This window comes from Pinus tabuliformis, chromosome 7 (assembly GCF_031772625.1).
Source record: "Pinus tabuliformis cultivar Carrire ecotype Pingquan chromosome 7, CPIR1, whole genome shotgun sequence".
NCBI classification, from domain to species: domain Eukaryota; kingdom Viridiplantae; phylum Streptophyta; class Pinopsida; order Pinales; family Pinaceae; genus Pinus; species Pinus tabuliformis.
Genome location: NC_142293.1, coordinates 1,359,061,874 through 1,359,074,979, shown reverse-complemented (window position 1 = coordinate 1,359,074,979; position 13,106 = coordinate 1,359,061,874). Strand labels below are relative to the sequence as shown.

The 13,106-nt window shown below is 37.3% G+C and overlaps 1 protein-coding gene across 1 annotated transcript; it reads right to left on the bottom strand.

Annotated features, from left to right (window-relative positions):
* Positions 1-11,322: 11,322 nt before the first annotated feature.
* LOC149252620 (peroxidase 57-like) lies at positions 11,323-12,875 on the bottom strand. Its single transcript, XM_089454211.1, has 4 exons — positions 12,645-12,875; positions 12,343-12,531; positions 11,851-12,010; positions 11,323-11,747 (listed from the first exon to the last, which is right to left on the bottom strand). The coding sequence occupies exons 1-4, from the start codon at positions 12,873-12,875 to the stop codon at positions 11,323-11,325; spliced, it is 1,005 nt and encodes a 334-aa protein (XP_089310337.1).
* Between the last annotated feature and the right edge of the window lie 231 nt (positions 12,876-13,106).

Here is a 13,106-nt window from a genome sequence, read left to right as displayed (position 1 = left end):
TCAATGGAGGAGGAAACATGGAAAGACTACTCTTTTATGCATAAATACCCATACCCATAGTTGGTCAAGTGTTTAGGACATGACTCGTTTGAAGGAGACATGCACGTTAAGACCTATATTAGCCCCATGTTAACTTTAAAACCCCTTATTGATCCCTAGATATTGGGTTATTACATTCATATTATTAGGTTGAATAGAAGTTTTCATTTTACCCTTTGTATACACACACACACACACACACATTAAGGAGACCTTGTCCTAGAATCATGAAATCTTGTTTCATACATTGTATTCCTTGTAAAAGGAGGTTTTCCCCTTAAAGTGAACTATAATTATTGATTTTTTATCAGTTTTAAGGAACAATATTTATAATAGTGTGAATTTTAGTATCCCACAACAACAATAAGAGAAACAAATGATTAAACTCTTTCATATAAAGATATTGGTCAAGACGAAAAAAAATCAATGTTTAGTTCAATTCAAGATTACAAGAAAACCCTCTAGTAGTGGATTTGGTTATACAAATTATTTTGAATTTTCATGGCCATCCTACCCATATCCATTGGGATGGTTCAACAAGGAAACAATGATAAAAGTAACCAAATAATGTGCGATCAAATTTTCTATAAGTGTTGATTATATTGATGAAGTAGAATTGGATGTAGTGTGACTTGATGTATTTGGAGTTGTGTTTTGGAGTCCCTACATTTATATGAGGGACGCAATATTCATATGGAGAGCCAAATAGTACCACCTCAAATAATTATTCATCTTCAACTTGCACAAAGGGAAGTTGAAGCTTTCGTTGTTAAATGAAAATAAGCCAAGAAATTGATCTATTTAAATAAAAAGCATACTCTATATTTTTAAGAAAAATTTGGTTTCTATAAGGGTTAATGAAATTAAATATATCCTTGGAGGAAATCAATAAGGAATAAAGACAATAACTAGAAGATTTTTTATAAGCTTACAAGAGACTTTTCTAAGAATCGAAATTGCTACCACCCAAGAGGGAAGTGGAGTATGAAATAGAATTGTTGTTGGAATCTCCATTTCCAAATATATATATATATATAGTCTATTATTGAAGAAAATGAAGTGAATAATTAGTTGTGACATATGCTAGAGTTTGGGGTTCTTAGAGCAAGCACCTCACCATGTGGGTCACCAATCATAATTGTGCAAAATGATGAAACTTGGGGAATATGTATTAACTACAAAGTGTTAAACAATATTATGCTCAAGAAAAGGTATAATCTTCCCAAGGTTAATGGCATGTTTGATTAGTTTAAGTAGGAAAATTCATTCACCGTTATTGATTTAAGATCAGGGTCTAACCAGGTTCAAGTCAAAGAATGATATCCCCAGAAGAATACCTTAAAAACAAAAAACAAAAAAGTGTTTCTATAAGTTGTTTTTCATTCGTTTTGGTCTATGAAATGTACTATCTAATTTCATGAAATTAATTAATTATATATTGTGACCATATCTGGATTCATTTGTTATTATATTTATATCATATAATGGTATACATTCCTACCTACGAGGAGCACATCTTGTAGTTGATGTAGGTAGTAGAGACATTGAAAAAGAACCATCTACTAGAAAATATCAAGATGTGTGAGATAACCAAAAAATATTTGTTGTATTTATATGTGATTGGTGTGATGGAGGCCATGATCATGAAGTGGATGGTGCTTGTGAATGTTTTAGAGGTAAGATTTTTATTGGGGAAACACAATACTTGAGAAAATTCATGGCTTTATTTTTAGTACTAGTCATACTACTCCATGCTATAACAATGAGTGGCATGATTTTCAGTGAGGGAAGGGTAAGTTAGTATAAGGCCTTCCAAGAGATGAAAGGGTAAATAATTCAACCACTATTTCTCGCATTAACAAACTAATACAAGTAGGTATGCCATGGGAGAGGACTTCATGTAGAGAGGAAGGCATGTACGCTACCATTATAAAATATTTCATGGAGTATTTGTCAACTATCCTATCCATTATATGGATCTATATTCCATAGTAGAAGCTATCAAAAAGTGGAAATACTATTAGATGAGTAAAAGGACCATAATCTTCTTGTATTATGAGTTACTATAGTACCTGTAGGCCTAGAGTAAGTTACAAAAAAACAAGCATTACAAGTGAATGATTTTCTTATAGTAGTTTCATTTAGTGATCGAGTATAAGAAGGGAAACATAAAAAAGTTGGTAGACATCCTTTCAGGACCACCTGGATCAAAAGTCACATCTTTGGGAACTTCGATGCACATGGAGCCTTTCATCTTTGATGCATAAAGAGAGGCATATATAGAGGATGAGGAATTTAGGGAGACGTATCAACAACCAAAGGGTCAAATTCATGTAAATGATGATGATAAGACAATTGATTATAATATCAACAATGGGTTACTCTATAGGATAGTCAAGCTATGTGTTCCTAAAGATGAGTGGCTCTAACTAATTAGAGAGGCTCACATCTCCAATATTGCAAGGTATTTTGTAGTTGGAAGAGAGTTTCCAAGTTGCAAAAGTATGTGTATTGGCTTAGGATGAAAAATTATGTAGCTAGATTCACTAGATGATGTATACTTTGTTGTACCAAAAAGCCCAATAATATGAAATAGGTTTTATATCGTCATTTACCTATACCCACTAATGGATTTTGTGGCAATTATACTAACCAACAATAAAGTGACATGTGGTAATTGATAGGTTGATCAATATGTGCATTCTCATGCCCTATGAAAATACTATTAATCTAGGTGGATCTTAAGTAAAGTACCAATGGCATGGTAGAAAGGCTCAAAAATCAGAGTTTCAGATTTTGGATGAAGTCAGCATCATATCGAAGTTCTCGTGACCCTGATTCAAATGGTGTGAATGCCACTCAAATCCGAGTCCAAATGACAAAGTTAAAGCAAGTCAAAGTTTGAGTTTGACTTGTCCAGGTGGCAAGACGAAGATGACATTGAAAGGCTTCAATTAATGAGGGCACACCACGTGGCAGGTCTAGTGGGCCCCGCATATCGCTTATCGATGAAAAAGAGAAGTGATTTAAGGAGAATCGGCACCTCGCATTACCGTTTGTGATTGTGATATCTCATATCACAAAGCAGTGGAGGAACAAAAAGCTATATCGGCACTAGCGAAGCCCCGGTTGTGATGCGCTTTTATCAATACCGCAGAAAGGTAAAGGTCACAGTTAAAAATTAGCATGAGTAGGGTCTAAATTTCGATTGCGATGGGGAGCTGGACCCGATATTCTATATATGATGTTTTATATCCACCAGCGGGTCCGTCATATCCCAGAACGTAGGATTGTGTCAGTCTATTGATGAATGTTTCCAATATCTATTTTGTGATGGGCCATGATATTCACTGAATACGATCTGCGATGGGGGTACGGGAAGCAATCCTTTATAGGCTATGTAATACTCCTGGCGGATTTGTAGAGCACCTGTGGTAAGAGGTGTTGACATACGTCGAATTGTGATTTGCAGTGACGGTTCCAGATGCAATATTTATATATTATGTTTGATAATTCCAGAGGGTCCGTGGATCTCATAGAAATGCATAATGTGTGGAATTTGGATCTGTCTGTTGATTGCGAGAGCGCCGATAGAGATCCGTCTGCTGATTATGGTACACCGATTAGCCAACTACCAATTTCAACGTACAGTTAGCACAAATTTGCCAGATTTGTAAGGTAGTTGATACAAGTCTTAGTTAAGCCATATATTTTATATATCCAATCAAAATCATCAGTATAACTTCATCTTTGGTTAAGAACCGCCCGTGTTTTGAGGGATTTTCCACACATGCTTATCTAAAGGACCCTCCGTGTTAAAAGAAGGGGGAAGAGTAGAGAGCAGTGCAGGTTTGCAAAGCACGACAGTGGCACCTGCTCCTAGCAGGTGGTCGGGACCTTATATCAGAGATCAGAAGGTTCTGAGAAGGTTGTAGAAGGCCTGATTATCTGAATGGGGTGCTCAAATAGGAAATTTTTCACTATTTTTCGCCAGGAAGTCAGTGGTGATGTATGTTTCTAGATCTGGCTCTCCATTTGCTATCTATCTTCCATATTGTAGGTATAAGGATATGTATGTTGAAATATGCTTGTACTTCTCTCTTTTCATGCCACTTAAATAAAAGAAGGCCTCCCCACTATTGAGCAGGGCCCAAATATGTAGTCCAAATTGGACAAACTCTGAAATCGAATCTTTATGTCTTGACCTTTTGTGATGATGTCTCTTTGTCTTCATTTTTCATGCTTATGTTTTTATGGTGTTTAAGAATTGTAACTCATGTCAATTCTGATACATTTATAAGTGAAAAAAAATCCTTTGATCATAGTGGTATCAACGGATGTGATCCTTTATAGGCTATTTTTAATACTCCTAATAGATCCACAGAGCACCTATGGTAAGAGGTGTTGACATACATCGAATTGTGATTTGTGGTGACGGTTGTGGATGCGATATTTATATATTATGTTTGATAATTCAGGTGGGTCCATGGATCATACAAAAATGCAGAATGTGTAGAATTTGGATTTGTCCGTTGATTACAAGAGCGCTGATAGGGATATGTTTGCTGATTGCGGTACATCGATCAGCCGACCACCGATTTCAACACACAATTAGCACAACTTTGCCATATTTGTAAGGTAGTTACCACAAGTCTCAGTTAAGCCTGAGATTTTATATATCGAATCAAAACCACCAGTCTAACTTCATATTTGGTTAAGAACTGCCCGGGTTTTGAGGGATTTTCCACACATGCTTATTTAAAGGACCCTCCATGTCAGAAGAAGGGGCGAGAGTAGAGAGAAACACAGGTTTGCAGAGCACAACAATGGCACCTACTCTTGGCAGGTGGCCCAGACCTTATCTCAAAGATCATAGGGTTCCGAGAAGGTTGCAGAAGGCCCGATTATTTGAATGGGGTGTTCGGATAGGAATATTTGTACCATTTTTCGCCAGGAAATCAGTGGTGTTGTCTATTTCTAGAGATGAGCTCTCCATTTTCCAACTATCTTCTAGATTGGATATATAAGGATGTTTATGTAGAAATCTGCTTGTACTTCTCTCTTTTCATGCCACTTAAATAAAAGAAGGCCTACCCACTATTGAGCAGGGCTTGGAGATGTAGTCCAGATTGGAAGAACTCTGAAATCAAATCTCTGTGTCATGACCTTTTTTGATGATGTCTCTTTGTCTTCATTTTTCATGCTTATGTTTTTATGGTGTTTAAGCGTTGTAACTCATCTCAATTCCGATACATATATAAGCGAAAATAAATATTGGATCAATTGGTATTAGAGCAAGGCTTAAGCGATGCCAATTGCATGGGTGCGCTAACCAGAGATAGGCTTTAGAGAACGAGCATATTAAAAAAAGGAGACATGGCGAGCATTAAGGCTCATGGAGGAGAGATATGATACAATTTCCATTAGAGTGTGCGTGAATGAAAGAGTTGTGCATGAATGATTAAGTGCGCAACCATGGAGCGCAACAGGGGAATGAATGAGACTTTCCTGCGTATGTACAAAATGTTGGATATTATGTATGCAACATATGAGAGGCACAAAGAGGAGGATACTCAAGGACCGAAGATAGATATATCATCTACCTCTTTCGGTTCTTTTTAATCATCGCCTTCCTTGAATGGGGAAATTAACTAGAGGTTTCAAGAGGAGAATGTTGAATTAAGAAATCTCCTGCGAAAAGTGAATGAGGAGAGGAAGTGATTACAACTTCAGCTGCGAGCCACAGATGAGGACCTGCAATAATTGAAGCACAGTAACCAAAGTCTTCAAGCAGAGCTCGTTGGATTAAGGAGGCTTCTACAGAAAGAGGAAGATGAGAAACAGAGGTTGCTATGCCAGTTGCAAGCTAAGCACGAGGCCTTAGAAAAGTTGTAGCATAACACCCATGAGGTAAAGAGTAGATCTCCGATTTCATGTAATTTTCCTGATAATGATTTCATTGCTTTTGAGAATCATACCACAGGAATTGGCTCCAAATTATTGAAGAGAAAGGGGTATGAAGGAAAAGGCTTGGCCATTAATGTCGAAGGCATTTCCAATCCCATCAAAGTATAAGAAGTACCCTGTCGAACAGGACTTGGGTATGTCAGGAGGGAAGCTAAGAAATGTGTTATTACAACTAGTGAACCATCAATGACAGACGGTGAGAAGCTCTCAACAAATTTTTTGAAATCAACGGTGGAGGTAAAAGATGTTGAAATCCCTTTAGTTTCATCTTCACATAGTTTAATTTATGTTGGAAATGTGGAGATACCAATTTTAGGGACAAACATGAGACTCCTTACCAGGATGAGGTAAAAGGAAGAAGAATGACATGGTATTAATAACCAAGGCATAACTCAGCCATTGGAGGTTAAGAAAAGACCTTAATTTGCAAGGTTGGGGTGCACTGAAGGAAAATGTTCAAAGATGTTAGAAGCTTCCATGACATTGTTGAAATGGTTGAGGAAAGAGGATGATGGGAATACATCACCATTAACCTATGGCAGTATGCATAGAAGAGACAGAGCTAAGGCAAGCTGTTGTTCCCTAGATCATATTAGAGACCGACAGAAAAGGTATAACATGTCTCAGTATTTTAATGTTAATTTTGATTACAACCATATTGTTAATAAGACGTAGATCATGCCATAGAAGAAATTTCAATTTTTGTGGATTGCATAACCATATGTTTGTTGAGTGCTGGAAAAGAATAACAACACAGAAAAAGATGAGGCATAGAAGACCCTCTAAACAACAGGCAAAGAAGAAGAAGATCAAGAAGATCTGGAAGGTAAAGGCTCATTGTCATCATTAGGACACATGTGGTCATCAGAGAGCCACATGTTGGAGGCTCCATCTAGAACAATGTCACAAGGACAAAGCATCCAAGCATGAACCAGATGAAACAATTGTTTGACCAGCGAACGCGCCATAGGGAAGATGATCCATTCACTTTGATAAGTGAGATATGGTTCTTCTAGTTGTGGTAGAATGTCATGGCCTTATATTTTCATATGTTGCATTTTAAATTGTAAAAGTGATGATGTGTTTTCCATCACTTCTTGCAGAAAAAATGATGTTTGGCCTTATTTTGGGTTGATTTTTGAACTATGAAAATGATGATGTGTTTCCATCACTTGTTGAAGCAACAATAGTGTTTGGCCTTCTTTGTGTAAATCATGTGTTGCATTGATGATGTGTTTTCCATCACTTGTTGAAGCAATAATGATGTTTGGCCTTGTCTTGATAGTTGGAGTATTGTTTCCATTTTTATGTAAACTTGACCACAGAGTATGTGTTATAAACTTGTGGAAAGTATGGGATGCTTGGCTCGTTTTGGTCATAGAGCTAAACCTGTAGTTTGCAAGATATTGTACTATGGGTTTACAGGGGATGCAGGTGTCAGCTCATCGCTTATGGCTCCAAAGGACAAAGGTGAAGAAGAAGGAAGGATGACCTGTTAGGACATTTTTGGTGCATATAGAGTACAAAATAGTTTCATATTAATTAATGCTTGTGGAGGACTAAAATCTTCTCTTAGTGGGGAGGATTGATCCAGGTGGATCTTCAATAATGTACTAGTGGCATGGTAGAAAGGCTCAAAACTAAAAATGGCATATTCTAGATGAACTCAGCATCAAATCAAATTGTTGGTGACCCTGATTCCAACAGTGTGAACAACACTCAAATCTGAGTCTAGATGACAAAGTTAGAGCAAGTCAAAGTTTGAGTTTGACTTGTCCAAGTGGCAAGAAGAAGATGACATGGCAAAGCTTCAACAAATGAGGGCGTGCCATGTGGTAGGTCCACTGGGCCCTACATATCGCTTATCGACGGAAAAGAGGAGTGTCTTAATGAGAATCTTCGCCTGGCGTTACCGGCTACGATTGTGATATCACATATCGCATGCCGGTGGAGGAAAAAAAAGGTATATCGGCCCTAGAGAAGAACTGGTTGTAATGTGATTTTATTGCATACCTCAGAAAGGTAAAGGTCGCAGTTTACAAATCAGCATCAGGAGGGTCTGAATTGTGATTGCAATGGGGAGCCAGACCCGATATTCTATATATGATGTTTTATATCCACTAGCGGGTACGTCATATCGCAGAACGCAGGATTATGTCAGTCTACTAATGAATGCCACCGGCTGCGATTTTGTGATCGGCCATGATATTCGCCAATTGCGATTTTTGATGGGGGTCCCGAACGTGATCATTTATAGCCTATGTTTAATACTCACGGCGGATCTACAGAGTGCCTATGGTAAGAGGTGTTGGCATACGCCGAATTGAGATTTGCAATGATGGTTCAAGATGTGATATTTATATATTATGTTTGATAATTCTGATGGGCCCGTGGATCGCAAATGAAAAATGTGTGGAATTTGGATTTGTCCATTGATTGCGAGAGCACCAATATATATTTGTACATTGATTAGGGTACACCGTTCAGCCAATCGCCGATTTCAACACAAAGTTAGCACAACTTTGCCATATTTGTAAGGTAGTTGCCACAAGGCTTAGTTAAGCACAAGATTTTATATATCCAATCAGAACCGTTAGTATAACTTCGTCTTTGGTTAAGAACTGCCCAGGTTTTGAGGGATTTGAAACACATGCTTATTTAAAGGACCCTTCGTTTTAGAAGAAGGGGGGAAGCAGATAGGAGCGCAAGTTTGCAGAGCACAACAGTGGCACCTACTCTTGGCAGGTGGTCGGGACCTTATCTCAGAGATCAGAAGGTTCCAAGAAGGTTGCAGAAGGCCCGATTATCCGAATAGGGTGTTCAAATAGGCATTTTTGCACTATTTTTTGCCAGAAAGTCAGTGATTCTATCTGGTTCTAGAGTTGGACTCTCCATTTGCCAACAATCTTCCAGATTGGAGGTTTGAGGATGTTTATGTAGAAATCTCCTTGTACCTCTCCCTTTTCATGCCACTTAAATAAAAGAAGGTCTCTCCACTATTGAGCAGGGCCCAAAGATGTTGTCCAAATTGGATGAATTCCGAAACCAAATCTTTGTGTCATGACCTTTTGTTGATGATGTCTCTTTGTCTTCATTTTTCTTTGAACAAGTATGGGTACACTTTGGGATACCAAGGAGCATCATTTCATATATGAACACTATATTTCTTAGTGTTTTTTTACTATGTTATGGGAGAAGATTAAAAATAAATAAAGGCATATACAACATTCCATCAACATGCATATGAGGAACATAAGTAGTCAACAGGAAATTCATACAACTTTTGAGGGGTTACAACCAGAAAAATCCAAAAATAGGGAATGAAAATTTAGTCTACACACATCACTCAAAATTTTAGTATGGATTTCCCTGTATTATTTTTTCAATAACTCATTATATATTTTTCTTAGCTTATAACTAGCTTTGGTTCAAAGAAAGAGTTAGCTCAACTTCTATGTATCCCAACGTAATAGGTTTTCCCTTGCTTATTTATATTGGTGGTCAACTGGTTCTCTCCCTGAGCTCTGCACTTCTATCCTTTGGTTAGGTTTCTCTTCTTCCAAACTTTGGGACTTGGTTCTTATGTTTTGTTTTCCATTTCTATGTTTTTGGAATTTGTTTGTTGTTGAGTTGGTGCTTTCACTGAATTCAAGTCTCCCTTCATTCATTGAGGGTGTCACCCATTCCTCAAGAAGTTTCAAGGGATTTTGAGTGTTATTTCTTAACTTTGATTTGTCTTAGGTACCTTTTCATTTGTGCCTCCTCCTCAAAGGACTCTTTATATTTTTTTGTGGGGTTGCAGAAGTCATGGGTTTGATTGGTTTGATTGGTTTATTTGGTCTCTAGTCTCTTGTGTCATTAGATTTCATATTCCATGGGTTCTCCTTCGCGGTTTGGCTCCTTCTCTTCTTGTAGGGGGTTTGCAGTTCTTCATTTTTCCATATCAGTCAAAATGGTGAGATGTAGATCTCCCTCTATGAGGTGGGGCACTAGGAGGGAATTGCCCTCTTCATAGCTATGGGTCCAAGTGGAGGCTTAATGTTTCATGGCTAGATACAACGAGTTTATCTCGATGGAATTTTGTAGCATAATTTCACATAAGGGAAAGGAAGTGCACTTGAATTCAATGTTTATCTTTGATAAGCATGAGGAAATTGAAAATTTCAATTGGATTCCCGAAAAAGGAACTACCAGGTCTTGTGAGACCAAATACATGCAAATAGTCAACCTATATTATCAAATCAAAACACTAATGGGTTAGGTTCTAGTGGAGCATTAAGAGACTTAGCAATAGCTACTAATGTGCATTGGTGAGGTTTTGTAAAAAGTGCAAAAACTAGATGATAGAGTCTCCATCCTAATATAGTTGAACTCACATTCAATCCTCCTATTTCAATGGACTCTAATTCTAGTTGACATTGTTTATAAAATTATGTTTTGTTATGTAGTTATCATCAACTCACATTCAATCCTCCTATTTAAGTGGACTCTAATTCTAGTTGATATTATTTATAGAATTATGTTTTGTTATGTAGTTATCATCATATCCTCCTATTTCAGTGGACTCTAATTCTAGTTGACATTGTTTATAAAATTATGTTTTATTATGTAGTTATCATCAACTCACATTCAATCCTCCTATTTAAGTGGACTCTAATTCTAGTTGATATTGTTTATAGAATTATGTTTTGTTATGTAGTTATCATCATAGTTACCAATTCGATAGGGTAAAAATTCGAATAAGAAATTTTCAATTCTAAAAAAAATAGACAATATACATCTTAAAGGTTGACAAATATGCAGTTCTCTTTCTTAAAGGTTGACAAATATGAAGTTTTCTTTCTTAAAGGTTGACAAATATGTAGTTTTCTTTCTATATCAGCCACTGCTTTTGCTCATTTTCTTTCCATTAATTTTAAAATTTAAATAATTTCTATTAATTTTGACAAATATAAACAATTTTAAATTACAACTCAAAAAAAACCACATTTCATTTTTCCTTCCAAAAATTTGTCTTATTTTCAATAAATCCCTACCAATTTATTGGATGAGAAAATAAAAACAAACAACTTTCCAAAAAATCACACTTAAATACTATTCTAACTCAAAATCCGCTATTTGAAAATTCTCCTGTATCATTCATTATTCAAGATAATCGAGAATTGGAAAGGCTTATGGGTGCCATTACTGTGCTTCCCATTTATTTTAAACGTGAATCTGTCTTACAATCATTTGAAACGGCGGATCTCCCTTCTCTCGTCTTTATTGAGGAGATGAAACTATCTCCGATTACAATTTGGAGGATCTCCTCTTCTTTCAAGTTACCGGATTCACAACTCTGCAATTTCTTCTGATTTCTCCATTCTGGCCCGTTAATACTTCGGTGTTCCCCAATTTTATTATGGCACCAACGAAACTCTTACTAAATGTAGTTCCATCAGAGGCCAACCTTGTTACGATACCCTTTGTTGATCCATCAGAGGCCAGCTCTTCATCAATTTGCAGAATTCCGTGCTTTAACTGTAGTTGTTGGTAGTAGCTGTTGTCAAAAGCAAACGATGTGTTTTGGTCGAGGAATACGGTGGGGTCCTGTGTTGAAGACGAGGTCGGTGACGGGCAAACATTCTTCAAGACTGCCACTAAGGTTGGATCCATGGACGGATCCGCCGTCCCGGTTCCTTGGAAACTGTACAGTCGGTTGCTGAAGAAACTGCAGTGCGCGACCCCAACGGTATGCCCCCCTGAAATTGAACGGAGAGTACACTTCACTCCATTGCACTTTTAAGTAAACTAAACGGCCAGATTATGTTTATTAAATATTTAGTATAATTTGATAATACGTACCTAAGAGAATGACCATGTCTTGCATTGTGAGACCCTTATTTTCGAATGCTGCAGCTGCCTGAGAAACTTGGAAGCTGGGGCCGGGTAAATCTACATTGTCTATTGAGGAGATCCTTCCATCTCTTCTGCCCGTTGGTAGATTGTATTGAGGCCCTCCTGCCTGTCGATAAAGTCAACAGGCTTTGTCAGTACTGATAGAAATCGCTGATAAATACTGCAAATTAAAGCCTATCGCTAGTAATTAATCTAAAATTATTAACCACTTATAATCTTTATATCAAATTTAATGTCTATGAACTTTTGAGAGATCGACTTAAACTCGAGAGATGAAACAAAGTTTATTCTAAATCTTAACTTTTAAATCAAAATATATAAGCACATAATCAACATCATTTAAATATGCCAAAATATGCCATGAACATACATTTCAACTGTCAAACTAAAATCAAAATACGCCTTAAAAATCTGAAATTTAATGTTCCGATACTATACCAAGAATACGGCGTCTCTCGTAGCCAGTGCAATTATATCAGCGCAGGACACAACGCCGGGGCATGCAGTTTTGAGCTTGGCTTTTGCTTCATCGATTATCTCAAATCCTCTCACAGTTTGGTTGGGACTTGCATCTTTCTCCGATTCGTTTTCCCCCACCGTATCAATCAGAATTGATGCATCGCAGCCCTTCAACAACATATATATTTATTAATTCCACGCTCAGCAAAACTATTCAATTCATATTTATAAACGTTGCATCTGAAAGAGATCACTATATTTCTAGAGAACTGCAAGCTTACCTTTACGAAACAGTCATGAAAATGCATCCGCAGGAGAGCAGCAGGAAGGGAATTGTGGGTAGCAAAGTGGCTTGTTATTACTCCCCGCACTATTGATTCTGCTTGCGAACAATTTGCGTTGTAGAATCCGACCAGCAAGCTATTTTGCGCCAATGTAGGTCTTAGAAACGCCAGAAGCAGAAGAGAATTCACGATTCTGAGTGCCACTGTAATCAAATGCTTCGACGTCATTGCAGTGCTGAATAATATCTCCTCTATTTCTTAGCGAACTCCAGCAGTGAGAATAGTGAGCAGGTTCAGATGAAGACGCCCGTTATTATAGCAATGCGATTAGAGCATGAGCTGAATGTAATGTGGGTGCACACGAATATATGAAATTCTACTAATACCGTGTGGGTCTGCTGTTTCATTATTAACGGATTGTGAAGCTAGAATCTTGTGTCATACGAATGGTACGTATTT